Here is a 20,364-nt window from a genome sequence, read left to right on the forward strand (position 1 = left end):
CTGCAAGCTCCGCCTCCTGGGTTCACGCCATTCTCCTGCCTCAGCCTCCCTAGTAGCTGGGACTACAGGCGCCCGCCACCGCGCCCGGCTAATTTTTTGTATTTTTAGTAGAGAGGGGGTTTCACCGTGGTCTCGATCTCCTGACCTTGTGATCCGCCCGCCTCGGCCTCTTTTCTTTTCTAATACTGTTTAGGATTGGGGCAAGAGGCAATGTCAAAAAAAAAAAAAAAAAAAAAAATTTGAGCTTTGGGAGAGATCAGATCTTTAAATAAATAGACAGTGACATTTAGTACATGTGAATCAATTTGGTAAATACTGAATGAAGAGACGAGTTACTGTTGAGTGGGATTTAGTCATTTTACTTAATTTTCAGCACCTTGAGTAAATAAGCATTGAATTCAATTACTTCATGAGAGGTTTTCTCAAGATGAGAAAAACTTGCTTTACTTTGGACTGCTGACTTGCTGACTTACTATATTGATTTAGCACTTGAGATGTAATCAGAAGAGATGATTTTAGTGAACTCATTTTTGGCCTGGGGTGTATGTTGCAGATGTGCATAGATTGTTGTCTTTTCCTATTTGTCCTGATCTATGGTTTCAGACTCTCTGAACTGGTTGCTTGGTCTACCAACTGTTTTGCATGAAATGCTTTTGGCTGGAGGTCAAATAGCGACACGTTTAATTGACAGCATTTCATTGAGGATACAACTGTTTCTGTGTCTTGATGGTTCATGACTAAAGCTGATCTAATCAAGCCTATGTAGTGCCAATTAACAATGCCCAATTATGTATTCTCTCTGGCTTTCAGGTTTTGCTGCTGGAAAGCCCAGAGAGGAAGGCATCTCTTTGGGATGACAAGGATATGAAAAATGATAATGGCAATGGAATGCCAGTTATTTTAAAGAATTTGAAGTGATCACAATTAAAAATTTGAGTAGACAGCAAAAAGTATTTTTTCCAGTTGATGTCTTCCAAAGAAAAATAGGAAATGTCTTCCTGTGTGCCATTTTTTCTTAATTGCTGAAAATTATTATAATGATGATAGCTGTCATATTTTGACTTAAAAAAGTGTGCCAGGCACTTTACTATATTTCATTTATTCTTCACATCATCCTTACACTGTAGACTCCTTTAATATGACTGCTTTACAGAAGGGCATGCTACTTTTACCTTTCTGAACCTCAGTTGTTTCTTCTCTGCAAAGAAAGTGACAGGTGGAGTTGGAGATTGTAGCCAGGTCTGTTTAACTCCGATATCCTTGCTCTTACTACTGTTCTTACAGTATGCTAAATATGCAGTGCATTCATTTTACTTGGTTGCTTTCCTTGTAAGTTTCTGACAATTAATTTGTCTTCTACTCAGCTTGAGGGAAACCAGTTTATTTTAAGACAGGGCTTGACCGATGTTGTGATGGTTCGTATCCAGGGCAGAAATTATTGCCAGAGGGTACACAGGACAGCATTCTAAGAAAAAACTGTGTTTGCTTCTGAGAAAAAGGTGGGCTTCAGCTTTCTGAGTGTAAGCAAATATAGGAGACAAGAAGACTAACCAATAAAGACAGTGAAGGAGCCTCAGTGGTGTGACATCAGCTGGCCGAATGCCTTCTGTAAAATACTTCTGTAGCTCCCCATTGCCTTCATGATAAAACCTTTCACGGCTCTTTCCATTTGAACCTTTACCTGCTTGCTTGTGAGTAACAGTGATGATGACAGTGACAGTAATAGCTGAAATAACCAAACTTAATGGAGCGCTTGCTTCATTGAGCAGTGGCAGATACCAACAAAATGTTAGTTTTTTGGTTTAGCTATCTCTGTAATGATCCCTTTCATTCTTTACAATATACAAAGGTAATGAATGAACTAACTGGTTGAGGCAATAGTTTTTAATTAATCATGAGTTTTCAGGCTCTGGGATAAAGCATTCATGTGTGTTCATTTAATTTTTAAAACAACCCTCATCATCATTTCACAGTTGAATAAACTGAGTTTCAGAGACATTAAGTAACGTGCCTTATGTCACACAGCTGGGTGAGGGATGAAGGCCAGATTGAAACCTGGGTTTGCGGATTCTAAATCTGGTATACTGAACCAGAATACTCTCACAGCCTTATAGAGGATCGATTGGGTTCTCTGATTTTAAATAAAGATAACTCACAAACAGAGGATGTCAGTATCAGCTATGGTCTGCAGATGTGTGCTATTTGGTTTATTAAACATATTTGATTTGGAGGCTTTTTTTTTTTTTTTTTTTTGGTAGTTGGGGAGGGGAGCTACCCTGTTTGCTAAAGACCCCATTTGTCACTGGGCTACTTCACGCACCCAACTTCCCTGAAAGGGAACATACTTGTGTTAATAACTCTCATCTAAAAAGTCAAGATTAGAGAGTTCTTTCATTCCTGGAGTGTGAAGAGAAACAAAGATTCTACAACCACTTTGCCCCAGGATATTTTGTTACCTTGCCAATAATTTTAAAATACTGCTTGCTTTTAGTTTTAATCCATTGCCTCCTCCCTTGCCCAACCCTATCAATATATAGAACAACTGCTCAGAAAACTGTTGGTTTCCAATAATGCAGTTATTAACTCTGACCTTTGTGTCTTGTCTTTAAACCTTCCCCCACACAATCCAGTCTTCCCTTTGACATCTCTGATGGTTAGCTCCTCTTACTGGCAGACTGGTGCCTCTGCCATATGGGAGTGCCATTGCACAGTAAAATTAATACCTCCTTCCAGGATTTATTTAGCTACTTCTGACACACTCAAAAGAGCAAGGGAACACATGCCTTGCTTTCCCTTGGGAAGGTCAAGTATTAGATGATTAAACTGGTAGGAAGCATTTGAATATCCTCAGTAAACAAGCTTTGTATTAGGCACATTGATTTTTTTTTTTTTAAGTTCTTCATTGCAGTTATTTTCAAAGTTAGTTTCAGAGAGCTTTTACCAGTTACTTGGAAGTTATGTGCCATTATTGCTTTCCTTGTTGCTTAAAAAACAAAAAAGAAGGAATTTAAAATCAGCTACCAACTCTGGATTTTTCTTTTTCAGATGCAAAAGAAATTGTTTTAAAAGCCCAGATCTTAGCTGGAGGAAGAGGAAAAGGTGTCTTCAATAGTGGTTTGAAAGGAGGTGTTCATTTAACAAAAGAGTAAGTCTGGAGGTTGTTATTCCTTGTCTTTCGGCCAAGCAGTTATGGAAGATCTTGCTCAAGATTGAAAGGCACACTGAGGATGCTTGTGGCAGGATAGGAGCGGGCCAAAGCAACTAGAAGAAACTGAAATCATAGGTAGAGGGCTCTGGCAGTAGCCTAGTTTCCCTTCTGCTCCCACAAAATGATTTTTCTTACTAATTGGTGAAAACTTGACAGTCCTTCTCTCCTAGACAATCAATGATTCATCATAAATGTTGGAAATGATACCACTTCCAACTGAAATGCTACTTCCATAATGTCACTCCTATTCAAGAACCTACAGTGACTCCCCATTGCCAGTGGCATCTGGGGTACCTCCCTTCTGATAGTCCAAGCCTTCCTTTATTTAAGCCTGTCTTTTCACCTTCATCTACTGTGTCTCGTAGCACTGAACACTTTCCTCTCCTCCCTGTTCCTGTCACACACCTTTTTACTTTGATCTTTACCCTCTTCCTATCCCTCTCATTGTTCAATATCTCCCTAGTTTTCCGCTGCCGGATCTTCAGTCAACTCTTATCTGATTCTGGTATGCATTTTAGCATTATCTCTAACTTTTTTGGGTGAAGAGGTCACAAAGCATCTTTTGTTTTATTTATTCATTCATGAACTCATTTTTATTTTGCTCTCAGTGAACCTCCAGTACAGTGCTAAACATGCAGCACATAAGCAGAAAGACCCATGGATTTTGTGAGGGTGAAGGTGAACCCTTTGCAGTGTAGACATGAGACTCTGTGTAAGGACTCTGCTTTAAAATGATTTTCAATAAACATTCATTTTCTGCTTGTTTTCTCTTTCTCTTAGCCCAAATGTTGTGGGACAGTTGGCTAAACAGATGATTGGGTACAATCTAGCGACAAAACAAACTCCAAAAGAAGGTGTGAAAGTTAACAAGGTAATATGGATGCTTTGGGTCATTTTCTATGTATGTGTTAAAAAATAGAAAAGAAAACCATCCTTTAGTTTTTGACAGAATCTAATGAAATACTGCTCTTTGGCAATGTGCCATTTTATTTTTTAAAGCTCATCTAATCTGTTTAGTAAGTGGTGTGTCTTTGAAGAGAAATAAAAAGGGCTCTATGATGGTAATATTATTTATTATCATTAGCATTTAGCAAAAGTGGGTGAGGGTGAGTGACCAAGCAATGGCTGTCCCTCTGAGAACACAGATGTATATATTTAGTTGAGAAGTGCTTGCTATGACAGCCTTATACTCAATGAGGGACATTCGCTGCTCCCACACAGTGGCCCTCAACTCCAGGTGTGTCTGTCAGAATTACCTATTGTGGTTGTTTTTCTAAATGCCCCATTCCTTATTTTGGGATGACTACAATTTTGAACCATTTTTATTGCTGGGAGTATATTTCATTAGGAAGATCAGCTGAAGCACCCAAGTATGTATAGCATGTGGACACACACCCCTCATCCACATATAGAAAATAATGCCCACAGGAAAGTGGCCTGCCTCAATCATGAAATTGTGAGTGTTAGAGCTGAGACCAGAACCTAACTCTCCCTCCTGCCAGTCTACCTTTCACCATCCCTTTTGTGTATCCAGACACTAGAACTAGCTATCTGGGTTGCAGAATCCAGTGCAAAATAAAAAGGCAGGGGACTTGTGTTAAAATTTCAAGACAGCTATTGCTAAACATTAAATCCCTATACAACTACACAGATCACATGTGTCAGCCCTGAAAAGCATCCATGGTTAGAAGGTCGTGTCCTAACAGCAAATTAGGGTCCCGCCTTTTGGGATGACAGCTGTCTGCTCCATTAACATAGCATCACAGATCAGTGGTCTCTACCAGTGCACCATGCTGCAGGACAGCGCAGTGGTAACATCCTGTTTTTACTTTTCAGGGAGAGTTTTGTGGAAAACTCTTAAGTTGTTGTATTTATCAGTATTTAGTTCCATTTTATTTTGTTAATTTTTGTGGGTACATAGTAGGTGTATATATTTACAAGGTACATGAGATGTTTTGATACAGGCATCCAATGTGTAATAATCCCATTACAGTCCTTTTCCTTGCTATGTAGCAATCTATGATATGGATGTACCTACCATAGTTTTTTTAACCATCATCTGTTGAAAGACATCTGGGTTGGTTCATTTTTGGTTATTACAAATAAAGCCACTCTGGACATTCATGAACACATTTTTAGTATAAATATAAATGTTCGTTTTGGGTGATAATTGTTGGGCTATATGGAAGTTGTATGATTAGTTTTCTTAAGAAACTAACGAATGTTTTCCAGCATGGCTGTTCCATTTTGCATTGCCATCAGCAGTGTGTAAGTGATCAGGGTTCTCCACATTCTAGCCCGTATTTGGTGGTGGTGGTATTATTTTAGCTATTCTTATGGGTGTGTAGTGATATTTCGTTGTGATTTTAATTTGCATTTCCCTAATGGCTAGAGATGTTGAACATCTTTTCATGTGCTTATTCGCCATCTGTAGATTGTCATTGGTGAATTGTCTGTTCATGGATGCTATAGTCTGAATGTTCCCTCCAAAATGCGTGTTGAAATTTAATCCCCATTGTGGTGGCATTAAGAGGTAGAGCCTTTTGGGAAGTGATTAGTCATGAAGGCTCTGCCCTCATGAATGGATTAGTGCAAGCTTGTCCAACCACAGGCCACATGCATCCCAGGATGGCTTTGAAAGTGGTCTGAGACAAATCTGTAACCTTTCTTAAACATTATGAGATTTTTTTCAATTTTAGTTTCTTAGCTCAGCTATCGTTAGTGTGTTTTATGTGCGGCCCAAGACAATCCTTCTTATTCCGGTGTGGCCCAGGGAAGCCAAAATATTGGACATCCCTGGTAGTGCCTTATGAAAGGGCTGAAGGGAACTAGCTTAGACCTGTTTTGCATTTCCCCTTTCTACCATGTGAGGATGAAGCAAGAAAGGCCGTGTCACCAAATGGCAGTGCACTGATCTTGGACTTCCCAGCCTCCAGAACTGCAAAACAATATATATTTGTTTTTTCAGCAGGGTCATTTGCAGGCGAAAGGGTTTGATTTTGATGAAGTTCAATACATCAATATTTCCTTTATGGATTATACATTTTTAGTATCAGGTCTAAGTCCTCTTTACCTTGCCTTATGTAATAAAAATTTTCTCATATTTTTTTCTAGATGTTTTATAGTTTTCTGTTTTATATTTAGGTTTGTGATCCATTTTGAGCTAACTTTTGAATAAATTGTGAGACTTAGGTCAAGATTATTTTTTAAGGGGTAAGGGGGATGTGATATTCAATTGCTCCTGCACCATTTTTTGAAAAGGCTTATCTTTTCTCCATTGAATTGCTTTTACATCTTTGTCAAAATTCAGCTGTGCATATTTCTTTGGGTCTGTTTTGGGGTTTTCTATTTTGTTCCATTGATCTTTGTGTCTGTCCCTCCACTAACAACACAGAATCTTAATTACTATATTTATGTAAGTTCTGAAATTGAGTAGAATAACTCTTCTTTCTTTATTCTTCTTTTCCAAAACAGTTTTACCCATTCTAGTTCCTATGCCTTTTTATGTACAATCTAGAATAATTTTGTCTTTATGAAAAAATCCTGCGGAGATTTTGATAGGAATCTTACTAAACCTGTATATGAATTTGGAGGCAATTGATTTTTTGTTATATTAAGTCTTGCGACCCATGTATATGATATGTCTCTCCTTTTTTTTAGGCCTCCTTTGATTTATTTCATCAGTGTTGTATTGTTTTCAGCATATACGTTTGGTATATGTTCTGTTAGATTTACACATACATTGTTCTCTTTTACAGCAATTACAAGTGGCACTGGATTCTTAATTTCAGTGTCCAACATACTCATTGTTAGTTGGTGTTGATTTCTTGTTAAATGCTTGGTGAACTTCCCTAGTGAAACCATGTGAGCCTGGAGATTTCTTTGTCTGTGCTTGTTAATGTTTTTGGGTTGCTGGCTTCTCTAGCACCCAGCACCCTGCCTAAGATTTATGAGGCCAAAGAAAACACAGGAGACTCTCTACCATGCGCTTCCTTGGACTTCAAGCTCCCTAGCTAGTCTCCCTTCTTCTCTATAACTTTCAGAGTCACCTTAAGTTTGATGTATATATATGTCCAAGGTTTTTATTTGTACTTAGCAGGAAGAATAGAGAAAAATACGTCTACTCCATTTTCTCAAAAGTAGAAGTCCCCAGATTATAGAAGCTTTTGATTCTAAATTTATTTGAGAAGCTATTAAACACATACACACATTTATACACATCAGATATTTGTTTTCTAAGTCTGTGCCAATGCGTTATGTGTTCCTGGGGCTAGTACTAGGGCCCATGAGACAGTGCTACTCATCACGTGGTCCAGGATTCAGTACCAATAGTGGTTACTGCTCTGCAATGAATTTAAAATTCAAGAATGTACTTTTAATCTTCTCTGTTCATGGGTGTGTTACAAATAGTTTGTGCGCTAGCACTCATCTCCTGACCACAATTCAAGTAGCATCATATTTTTAAGAAAACAGATTCAGTGGTAGATAGGTCAAAGAAAGTTAAAAAGCTTTCTATACTGGTGGACTCCACAAAGAGGACGTGTCAACATAGCCTTTGTGTAACTCACAGGTGAAGCTCTTTTGAAATGTATCTAATGGAGTTGCTCAGGGATGAGTGTTTGTGGATTCCATTTAGATTTCTCTACAACACTTCCTAAAATACTCTGTCATCCTCAGTCATTTGGAAGGCGTGACGATGTCAACAAACTGGTCTTTGTTGTGTAAAATTTCTTGAATTATCTCTTGATAATTATCATTTTCCTGGTGACATTGTCTTAAAGAGTCATACATTATTCCTATGAAGCAGGAGCTGTTTCAGACAGCAGCTGGGCTTCACAAATAGAAATTTGGTGGAATACAGAGCACATCTGTCAACATTTTTGAAGATTAAGAATAGGACTCTTGAATGACACTTATCCTAAAAAATTATAATTTTGTGTTGCCTCTAAGAATAACTACTGAAAGTCATTAAGTATTATTCACTAAATTAACTCTGTATTAGAAAATGAACAGTGTTATGCCAGTAGACCTGAAAGCATATACCAAACACATTCCTCATTTTGTATTTTGTGCCAAATTTCTTAAAACAGCTTTCTCTTCTAGAGAAAGTTTTAGAAGAAATGACTATCTTAATTTCTTAAGATGTTTGTATTAATGTTGATGCTTAGAAAGGTAAACTTTGTTATTTCTATAAACGACAAGTTGTTATTGTATTTTATAAGGAAAGAATAGGGCTAAGTATTTTTGCTTCAAATATTGTCCTACTCCTCAATCAGAAATTCTGAAAGAATTGACGGTTTCAGGCAGCCTGAAGGCTGAGAGAATTAAGTACTGACTGATGGTTTGACTTTCATTGTTGGTGAGAAAAATCAACTTTAAATCAGAATGGTTCTGTGCTAATTCTAACACTGTGTGCTGAGAAATAGTTTTTATATACTTATGAACTTCCATTTCTGATAAATCAATAGGAGGACCTGTATGTTTTATTTTTAACTAATGATAAATTCAAAAAAAGTTTGAAAAAGAGGAGTTCTGTATTCATTCCATTATAGCTTTTTAGATCATCATATATTTATCCCATTTCATGTGACCTAAAACTTAAGTATTTTTGTGGTATCTGAGTAGTTAAAATCTAATGCTACTTAATCCTTAATCAGTAACTTTTTTTGTGGAACCCATCACCAAACTACTTGTAAGAAAAGCAGTGTGGCCAGGTGCGGTGGCTAACGCCTGTAATCCGAGCACTTTGGAGGCCCAGGTGGACGGATCACGAGGTCAGGAGATTGAGGCTATGGTGAAACCCCGTCTCTACTAAAAATACAGAAAATTAGCTGGGCGTGGTGTCGGGCGCCTGTAGTCCCAGCTACTCGGGAGGCTGAGGCAGGAGAATGGTGTGGACCCGGGAAGCAGAGCTTGCAGTGAACTGAGATCGCATCACTGCACTCCAGCCTGGGCGACAGAGCGAGACTCTGTCTCAAAAAAAAAGAAAAGCAGTGTAACTGCTTTCATTGTTTTCACATCTATTACTGATTATTTATGGGATTGTTTTTATATTCTTTAAACACCCAAGACATCTTTCACTGTTCTGCTTAGGTGTGTAAGTTGGAACAACCTCTCTCAAGCACTTGGACAGTACTTATCAAAATTTTAAATATTCACAGTTTAAAACTTAGACATTTCACTTTTAAGGTACTTATCTACAGGGATACTAAAAGTAATGGATAAAGATATATGTACAAAAATACTCACATTTTAGGAAAGTAGCATTTTAGGAAAATTGAAGTTCATGTAAATGTCTATCAGCAGGCCAGGAACCATGACTCGTGCCTGTAATCCCAACACTTTGGGAGGCCGAGGCGAGTGCATTGCTTGAATCCAGGAGTTTGAGACCAGCCTGGGCAACATAGTGAGACCCCATCTCTACAAAAAGTAAAGCAAAAATTAGGTGGGTATGGAGGCACGATGCCTGTAGTTTCGGCTACTCAGGAGGCTGAGGTGAGAGAATCGTTTGTGTCTGGGAAGTCAAGGCTCCAGTGAGCCACGATTGTGCCATTGCACTCCAGCCTGAGAGCAACACAGCAAGACTGTCTCAAAATAATAATAATAATAAAAATAAATAAAAGCAGGAACACGGTTAAATAAATATTGTCATATAAGTACCATGTAATCACAATGAAGAGAGAAGACCTTAGCAAGATATTTAAGTTGTAGTATTAAGATTTTAAAAAAGAGGCTAGGCGTGGTGGCTTATGTCTATAATCCCAGCAGTTTGGGAGGCCGAGGCAGGTAGATCACTTGAGGTCAACAGTTCAAGACCAGCCTGGCCAACATGGTGAATCCCCGTCTCAACTAAAAATACAAAAATTAGCCAAGCATGGTGGCAGGTACCTGTAAGCCGAGCTACTCGGGAGGCTGAGGCATGAGAATCGCTTGAACATGGGAGGCAGAGGTTGCAGGGAGGCGGAGGTTGTAGTGAGCTGAGATCGTGCCACTGCACTACAGCCTGGGTGACGGAATGAGACTCTGTCTTAAAAAAAAAAAGAGAGAGATTTAAAAAAAGAAAGGCATCCTAGTGTGTATAATATGCTTCCTGATGATTCCATTACTGCAACACTTGCAGATACATAGAAAAGGACTAGAATGTTAGCAGTGGTTTTCTCGGTGGGGCCGTAACATGCAGTTCAAGTCCTGCAGAGCAAAAGGACACCTGGCTGAGGCAGTGAGTCCCCACTCACTCGTGGAATTGAATGACATTCTTCCATCCCACTTGTCCCTTGCCCAGTCATGGTCCTGGCAAGTGACCACATACTCCCAGAGGAAGGGGTGCCTTTTTCTAGTTATCACAAAGGTTCCTGCTAGGCTCATATCTGTGCTGACTTCTGGGGCCCGAGGGGTTTGTTTGAGGTAGAGCTATGCGGCAGGGGGCTGCTTTCACTTTCTCATTTATATATTTTTGATATTGTTTCCGTTATTTTTGAACAAGTAAATATTCTGTTTGTAAATTAAAAGAAAGTACAAAACAAGATAAAATATAGTAATCAAAGAGACAGAAATATACAAACATATGAAGCATCAGACATACTGTAAAAGAATCCGTCTGTGGCCATGATACTTGGTTTTCCACCAGAGAAATCTGAGAAAAGTCAGTGTAGTAATATATATATATATATATATGTACTGTTAATATCTCAAATTAAAATAACAGCCACTTCTCTAGAGTATTTCTTAAGCGATAGTTTCTTGAGGAAGGAAAAAAAGAAGATTAAAGTGGGAAGGTTCCTTGAGGCAAACCAAATACGTGTCACTTGAACAAGTTAACAGGATCAATTAAGGAGGTGAAAATGGGCATTGTGTGCACCATGAGAGCAGAACTCTCAAAGCTCTGCAAACTCACTCACTGGGCTTTAAGAGCCTGAAAATGAAGCCGTTTGATTGGTGTAGCAAGTTTGTATAGATTTCCAAGTAGAAATCAGCTTAATGCTGAATTAATTTGACTTTCCCACTAATGTGGTAGGTGATGGTTGCTGAAGCCTTGGACATTTCCAGAGAAACTTACCTGGCAATTCTGATGGACCGGTCCTGCAATGGCCCCGTGCTGGTGGGCAGCCCTCAGGGGGGCGTCGACATTGAAGAGGTGGCTGCTTCAAACCCAGAGCTCATTTTTAAGGTATGTTTAAATTCCTGGCTACCCGCTATTAATTGATTGTTATTGTAGAAGATGTTAAATATTTAATGTGGAGTCTAAGGCCAGGAGCAATAAATCTGTTTCTAAAATTTAAGGTATGAAGATGTTGAGCCCTTTTTCTTTCTAGGTATCCAGTTGAAAGTTTGGTGGAATCAAGGTATTTAGTGTTCAAGGACTTTTTATCTTTGCTTTTCCCACCCTTCCTTCTTTCCTTCTTCCTGCCTTTTCTTCCTCTCTGATTCCTTTCCATCCAATCTTCCTCAAGAATTAACCAATGGGAGAGAACTGCTATATTTTCATTTCTCATGGTTAAGTCTCTTTCTTTTAATATTATATATGATCTAGAAATTCTCTCCTAGGAGATGAATGAGTTCTCTTTTAGTAGATGTACTACAAACTGCCTTGAGATCTCTCAGTACTGTTGATGTAAACTAGAATCTTTATGAAGTCCAGATTCTGTCAGTTTTTTTCAATCCATGAAATCTTGACTCATTTATTGATATTAAGATTAGTTTCAAGTCAGAGGTGTGAGATCAGATTTAATCAGAGCGCAAGTTTCTCGAAGTCTCGAAACCTCATTTTTAAATCAGTAAAATGAACATGGGGTGATTTCTACCCTGTGGGATTATAAGGATTAAATGAGGTGATATGTATTAAGTGCTTCTTAACCTACCTCAGCTATAAGGAGAAAAATATATGTTTTCAGAACTAAAATTGAAGTTTTTAATCTGGGTTCTTGGGATCAAAATTGCATTGAAATTTTCTACCAGAAACATTCATTATTTCTTTTAGAAAATGATTTTTTGTTTCCCTTTGAAAAGGGGAGATTTTATTTCTTAAATCTCTTTGTCTAAATAATGTACAATAAACACCCACTTAGCATCCTCAACAGGTTCTTGGAAACTTCGACTTGAATGGAAACGATGTATAAGGAAACCAATGTTACCATACATAGGCTAATTGATATAAACAAGAGTTAAGTTCCTATGGCATATTTCTGCTCACAAAAACATCACGCAACTCCTAAATAAAGACCAACACACTTCTAATGTTACACATTAAAATAAATAGGAGCTATGTATACATTTCAGAAAGATTCATAAAAACAAGTAAGGTAATTATTTATCCAGTTATTCCAGCTCAGGGTCTCTGATGGCTAGAGCACAGGGTGCAAGGAAAGAACCCACCGTGGATGGGACACCATCCCACTGCAGAGCACACTCACACACCACACCCGCACCCGCATCAAACCCACACCCACTCAGACTGGGACTGTGTATACAAACCGGTTGACCTAACATGTACAGATTTGGCATGTGGGAGAAAACCAGGGGACCCAGAGAAAACCTACTCAGACAAGAGGGGAATTTGTAGACTCCACACAGACAGTGGCCTTGGCTGGGAATTGATTTGTTTTTTTTTCTCAACCTTATAACAAAACGACCTTGAATGAAGTAATATTATTTGAAGACCTACTGTAATCATACTTCAGTGATTGCTTTTAAAATATTTTCACTAATGTTATGTATTTAAGTTAATTACCTTGGAAACTGAATTGAGACTTTACATGCAGACTTACCAATAACACCTAGCTGTTTTCAAAGTTAACATTATTTAAAGCAGGCCATTCCATTTGTTAAGAGGATGCATGAAATAATGTATAATGACAGTGCTCGGTGTCTTTGAGACAATAGCATTTTGTAGAGCTAAGGTATCAGTAATCATTATCATCAATACAGTGCTTAAATCATAAAGTAATATTTAACCTATCTATGACAGGCTTTAAACTTAACTAATAGTAGGCAGGAAAACCTCACTTTGGAGGTCTTCCAAAAGATGTCATAAAAATTAACTGACTAAATATTCGTCAATGCCATCTGTATAGTAATTAAAAGTGAAAACTAGCATCAGAGTTTCTTGTCAGCATGCCACCATGAAGAATTATATAGTTTTTGGAAGAGCTGTTTTATAGATGGTCTGCTAATTAAAACATACCCTACAGGCATCTGCGGTAGCCCTGCTCAGAGATCTATGGATAGGTGCCACACTTTAATTACTCATTTGCAAATAAATACGAAGCATTTTCTTTTGAGGTTGTAAATCTTCTCAGTTGACTGTCTGAATTTTGTTTATTTGATTTATTTTTACTAGGAGCAAATTGACATTTTTGAAGGAATAAAGGACAGCCAAGCTCAGCGGATGGCAGAAAATCTAGGCTTCGTTGGGCCTTTGAAAAGCCAGGTATATAAGCCACTGGGGGATGGTGTGTCTGACTTGTTTCAGAAAACATTTGGGAACTTGCTTAATTGCCTCTAGTATTTGTGATTACCAGGAAACAGGATTATTTATTGTTTTCTGATTTTTTCTTCCAGCTGTTTATGATGAAGAAAAATATTTCCCTGATGTTTTAAAAGAGGATGTTTATGATGTGTCTTTGAATGTATTTTGGTATGTGTGTGCATGTGTATTGCATGTGGACACATACACTTTATGATGGATGGTAATCTGTATTTTTTCTGTAGCACTGCTGGTACTTAGCCACCTGGCAGGTAGGTGTGTGATTCAGCTCATTTAAACTTTAGTTTCATCTTCTATAAAATGGTAATGATGACAACTCATGAGAGGCTTATTGTGGGGATTCAGTAGAATAATGTGTGAAAGTCCTTATTATAGTGCTCCATAAAGGTCCGTTCTTATTGGTATTAATATTAATAATACATGTTATTTAGCTAATTGCTATGCTTTCATAGCTAATGGGCATTTGAAATGAATATTGATGGCATAAAGTTGATATTTTATTAGGAACAGCTTAAAATGTGCCAGTTTTGTAGTAATATCCCTTGGCTTCAAAAACATTGGCCTCAGAGCTATTGAGCGACAGAATCTGTCTTACCATTGTGCCCTGCTCTGCCTTTGGTCCAGCCCATGGCACCTGATTATGTGTCCAGCAGGACAAGCTTCCTAGTTCCACAGCTAAATCAGATAAACTTACTTTTTCCTTCCTCTGTTACTCAGAGAGGCCACCTTAATGGCCCTAGATTGTGTGCATGTGTGCGTGTGTGTATGTTCTCTGGCCTGGGACTTTATGGAGAGGTTACAGAATATGTCCTTTGGTTAGGCAGTACTATTCCCATAAGACAGTAGATGATGCACTCTTTTCTTTCTGTCTTGTCTTTTTCTTTCGATTGACTCTCTCTGGAAGTTTAATGACAACAGTAGGTAAGTCAAAGAGGGGTAAAGCAGAATAAAGTTTTAAAAAATATATATGCTCTAATGAAGACAAACTACTTACTTGAAGATGAATAAAGGCTCACTTTGAAAGCAAAAGATTGAAGATGGTAGAATGGGACAGGGTCATCTGGAACTAAACCTCAGGATGAGAGAGAAAGGGCCAGGATTCAGTGGACAGTTAGAGGAACTAATTGCCATTTCTGAGACTAGCAAAGAGATGCCAGGAAAGTGATCTGTTGAAAGGAAGATACTGGAAGATTCCTGAATATGTGCTACAGTGGTTGGTTTCATCTCCTGCAAATGAGGATACCAGCTACATTAGCCATTCATTTGATGTTTATTAAGGGGCTTCTCCTGTGGCAGTGGTGGTCACCAAGAGCCCGTTTTCCATACAGCCGCTGTGGTCTAGCTGCACTGTCCAGCAGTCAGCTCCAGAATGTGTGCAGTTACCCTGTCTGCCTCCTCCATATCACTTTGGACATCTCTGTTTCTCTTATTTATTTGCAGTCACCTTTGCTAGATCCTAATCTTTACCACGGCAGGGACTTTGTCCATCCTACTCAATGCTGTGTTGCCAGCAGCTGGCAAACTGCTTGGCATCTATTTTTATTGCCCAAGAAACATTTGTCATGTGCCTGACTAGGTGAAACAACACATCTAGTTGTCCACTTTGAAGAAGTTCCTAGAGACTCAGCAATAGGTGGCTTTTCATGACAGAAAAATAAATCTGGAATGTGCAAAATCTACTGACCGCATATTTAAAAGCTCAGGAGGTGAGCATAATAGAGAGTTCTAGAGAAGTTAATACTCCTGCCTCACTACATATTATAAGAGAAAATTAAGAGTTATTTATAGCTCTTAAATAGCTTACTCTTGTTTTCCTAGTACCTGAAACACTCTAGGTTTTAAATGAGTTACCTACAGAAGGAAGATGAAAATGTGAGAACTCAGGGGTCAGTAAGTGGCCATATTGTCAGTATACCTTTGAATTAATTTATCGAGGAAAGGAAATAAAATGTTTTAATTTGTTTTTTTCTTTTTTCACTACTAACTCCATGAAAGGCTTTAAATCTTCACTTTCTCAGCAGCTTGGAGTGAGCACTGATTGGGTACTGCTCAGGCTGTTGTGCCCTGGGGAACAGAGACAATGAAAAATAACCATTGTTCCTCAGGGGCTCACAGACCAGTAGACATCTGCCTGCTGGCTGAGAGGATACAGGAAGAGGGATAGATAAAGGAATGTGAAGGAGAGTGCAGGGGCAGAGGGAGAGAGAGGTTGACTTCAGCTGTAGACATGTTGAAAGTTGTTCATCTAGGGACATGTAAGTGTATTTCTACAGTAGAAGGGATATATGGCTTGGGAGCTCAGGGAAAGCTGTGCACTGGAGTTGTAGGCTTGGGAATCTCTGCTTTATGGGGCTTGCTCAAGCTGTGGGGTTAGTGAAATGCAATGAGCAGATGGGACAGTGTAGAAGGGAAAACACTTAAACAATCATCAATGATCTTTTCCTAAAAAATTGTATCTTAGAGGCCCCTTAGGTTCAGTGTGACTTTGAAAGTTACTTAATTTTCATCTAGGATGTGGTTTAGGCATTTGGAGGTACCTCACTCATGGCTGAATATCATGTAAGATGATAGTCTTATAAAATTATTATCGTTCCTGTGACTCATGCCTGTTGTCTCTAAAATGTGATTAATATTAGACATAACAAAAATAAAGATGATATTTTACTTTACATAAAATTACCAAGTATTTGTTCCCAACTAAAGTCTATTTCTGTGAGAATTCGTTGAAAAACGTTAAGACATAGAAAAGCTTAACATAGTAGTTCCCCCTTATCTGTGGAGGATACGTTCCAAGACCTCCAGTGGATGCCTGAAGCTTACCTGCTACCAAACCCTATATATACTGTTTTTTCCTGGATATCTATACTTAGGATAAAGTTTAACTTATAAATTAGGTACAGTAAGATATTAACAACAATAATAACATAGAACAATAGCAATATACTGTAATAAAAGTGATGCGAATATGGTCTCTTTCTCAAAATATCTCATTGTACTGTACTCACCCTTCTTGCGATGATGTGAGATGATACAATATCTACATGGTAAGACCTGGGGTTAGTGATGGGAGCATTACGATGTAGCATTGGGCTACTCATGACCTTCTGGCAGTAATTCAGGAGGGAAATCTACTTTGGATGATCGTAGATCATCAAGCCATCGGTGTCAATGGCTGGATGTCAGGAACAGATAATGTCAATGGTCGGGGATCCTGGATAGTTGAAGGTTTTTCACGGTAACATTTTAGAAGAACATCATAATTAGAAGTTTGTCTCTTTCTTTTTAATTCATCAAAGTGTGGCTGTAGAGGTTGTAATCTGTCAGTAACTTTAGTGCTGTGTTCCATCCAAGGATCTTAGTCCATAATTTTGTCCTTCTCATTTAATAAATTGGACCCACAGTAGATCATGGGTAACTAAAACCACAGAAAGGGAAACTGAGGATAAAGGGGGTCTATCATATGACTGAAACTTACAAGTTTGTCAAATGTGTCTTAATTATCATCTATACTGTTAGTTTCTGAAAACATGAGTGCCATGAATTGTCAACATGTGCCTCTAGGATTTAGGCTGATGAAAGATCGGATGCTCCAAGTCAGTGTAAGATCACTAACACCTCTTAAAGTGGTTTGTACTTCTGGCTAGATTTGAGAGCCATATGTGAATACTGATGATAATTTCTGGAATGCAGGAAAGATATTTAAAATTCTTAACATGTTGAGACTTTGTTTTGATTAATAGACAATTTATTTCAGCAAGAATACACATAGTCATCATTGCCAGACTTAATATGAGATGTTAAATGTTCGATCCAATTCTCCTTCCTGGATAATTTTTTCTTTCGTATCCCTGTCAGTTTTGAAAACATAATATGAGAAGAAGAGGTGCCTAATTCCACACAAAGCTCCCAAGAGTGAGTTTTTAGGGGTGAAATTAGGATAGACATTTGCTGATCTTGCATAAGTCCAACAAATCAAGGCAGGATCTTCAATGAGCTGTCAGCAGTTAGGGTCATTATACTGAAGCAAGTACTCTCCCGTTTCAGCTGGGCTCTTATGGCCAACCGCTCGGCTTGCGCCCGCTGGGTTTCCAGGGATATGTTGTATTCTGCTGGGTGGAGGGTCGAGGGTGGAGTGGCCAGGCATGATGGAGTAGACTTTGGGAACGATATCTTGGTGATGCAGTGCACAACTGTGCCTGCGCGGTTCTGAGGCCCTTCCTCATTATGCTCCTGTTAAGACATTTTTAAAGATTTTTATAAATTGTCAGGTTTTCATGTACATATATTTGATTTTACAGATTTTGATTTTTAAAAATTGCTTAACAGACAAAATAACAGTTGGTGGCAAAAGTGCAGAAAACCTTTGTACACAGTGGTTATGAGCTGAGAAAGTAGATGGCAATAGTAAGCGACTGACTGCAAGTTGACCAGGAGAATATTCTCTTTGACCTGTGCTTATTTTAAACATTTGAACCCATGTAGAAAGCAGGAAAGCTAATTTCAACTTGCCACATGCCATGCCATTCCCTGTCACACCTGGTCACACTTACACATTCTGTCTGCCAAGCCCTTATAACCATTTAGTGTATAGCCTCTGGAATAAGATATCTTACAGGGGTTTGTCATTGTGAGAGCTACAAGGGAGAACCAGCTTGGTTTGGAGATATCTCCAAGATCAAATTATGTTTTAGTCTTGCTCAAAAAATTACAGTGTGGCTTTGCACAACACTAAAAATTAAAACAGAAAAATCCCCAAAATGCTGTGCTGATGTATAATTACAATGGGATTAATGTGCGGAAAACACAGGTTTGTACTAAACAAAGTTGGTGTAGGCTTAAGAAGTTCTGAAACAGTTTAAGTGTATATCTGTGGATGAATTCATAAACAAAATGTAGTATATACTATAATGGAACTTTATTGAACCTTGTAAAAGAAGATTCTGACACATGCTGCAGTATGGATGGGGCTTGAGGATATTGTGTTAAGTGAAATAAGCCAGTCACAAAAAGACCAACACTGGATGATTACACAGGTATCTAGTGTATGTATATATGCATATCCTTTATTTTATGTATGTATGTATCTAGATAGCTCTAATATCTATATGTCTGCTATCTATAGATATCTATACATATATATGCAGATATATATGGAGATATATATATGTGTATATATATAGAGAGAGGAGTGTGTGTGTGTGTGTATATGGGGAGATAGAGAGCGAGACAGAGAGAATCTAGAATAGTCAAATTTATAGACACAAAGTAGAATGATGTTGCCAGAGGCTGCGGTAAGAGGAGAACGGTAAGAGGAGAACGGGAGTTTGTTTAGCGATACAGTGAGGGAAGATTAAGAAGTTGTAGAGATTGGTTGCACAACAATGTGAATATACCAACTTGACCCTGCAGAACTTAAAAATGGTTAAGTGTAGACACTTAAAAATGGTTAAGATATGGTGAATTTTATGTTTTGTATATTTTATCACAGTTTTTAAAAAAGTTTTGAAGTAGCTGGATTAGATTATACATATATATATGTACCCAGAAGTTATTTCTATTATGTAGTCCCCCTTAGAATTGAATTAATCTTTAATTCAACCAATATTTATCAAGTATTGGCTCTGCAGAGGTTGTATGATGACAGTGGATGCCAAAGTGCCCAGGATATATAAGATGCCTGCCCCATGCAACTCACATTGCAAGCTCACATTGATGACCTAGAAAACCCCGTAAAATACAAAAAAATATTCAGCGGTGAAGTATTTGCTGGCTTCACACTTTAACTCAAATTTTATTTGGATTTTAAAAAAAATGGAAACATTAAATAAAGAAATTATAAAGAATACTAGAAAAAATAATGGGAGAATTTTAAAAAATATTCTCAGAATGGGACTAGCCTTTTAAAAGTCTGACACAAAGCCAGAAGCCATATAAGAGTGACATTATTGTGAAATTTCCATGTGGCAAAACTAACAAAAGCATGTTCAAAAGGTAAATATTAAAGGGGCTGAGAGGCAGGAGGATTACTTGAGACCAGGAATTCAAGAGTAGCCTGGGTAACATAGCGAGACCCCCATCTCTAGAAGACATTAAACTAAAAAAAATTAGCTGAGCCTAGTGGCATGTGCCTGTAGTCCAGGTATTTGAAAGGCTGAGGTGGGAGGATCATCTGAGCCCAGGAGTTCAAGGCTGCAGTGAGCCATGATTGTGCCATTACACTCCAGTCTGGGTGACAAAGCAAGACTCTATTGTACATACACACACACACACACACACACACACACACACACACTCTTCCTATAAATTAATAAGAAAGAGATCAAAATCTCAACAGGAAAATAGGCAAAATTCACAGAAATAAATAAGATATCTCGTAAACTCATAGAATAATGTACAAACTCATTCATAATAAAATAAAATTAAAACTATATGTGAGTGTACTCATCTGTTCTCACTCTGATAATAAAGACATCACTGAGACTGGGTAATTTAAGAAGGAAAGAGGATTAATTTACTCATAGTTCCACATGGCTGGGGAAGCCTCACAATCATGGTGGAAGACGAAGGAATAGGGAAGGGACTTCTTGCGTGGTGCAGGCAAGAGAGCTTGTGCAGGGGAAACTCCCTTTATAAAACCACCAGATCTTGTGAGACTTATTCACTATCATGAGAA

At 38.2% G+C, this 20,364-nt stretch overlaps 1 protein-coding gene across 1 annotated transcript in view; it reads left to right on the forward strand.

Moving 5' to 3' along the window:
* The window catches only part of SUCLG2 (succinate-CoA ligase, GDP-forming, beta subunit), a 222,069-nt gene that overhangs the window by 79,085 nt on the left and 122,620 nt on the right, over positions 1-20,364 (forward strand). The window contains exons 2-5 of the mRNA XM_011947171.1: positions 3,046-3,145; positions 3,989-4,079; positions 11,223-11,375; positions 13,545-13,634. Coding sequence (XP_011802561.1) covers positions 3,046-3,145; positions 3,989-4,079; positions 11,223-11,375; positions 13,545-13,634 — 434 coding nt within the window. The remainder of the gene's footprint in view (positions 1-3,045; positions 3,146-3,988; positions 4,080-11,222; positions 11,376-13,544; positions 13,635-20,364) is intronic.

Source organism: Colobus angolensis, unplaced genomic scaffold, assembly GCF_000951035.1.
Source record: "Colobus angolensis palliatus isolate OR3802 unplaced genomic scaffold, Cang.pa_1.0 Scaffold26, whole genome shotgun sequence".
NCBI lineage: Eukaryota > Metazoa > Chordata > Mammalia > Primates > Cercopithecidae > Colobus > Colobus angolensis.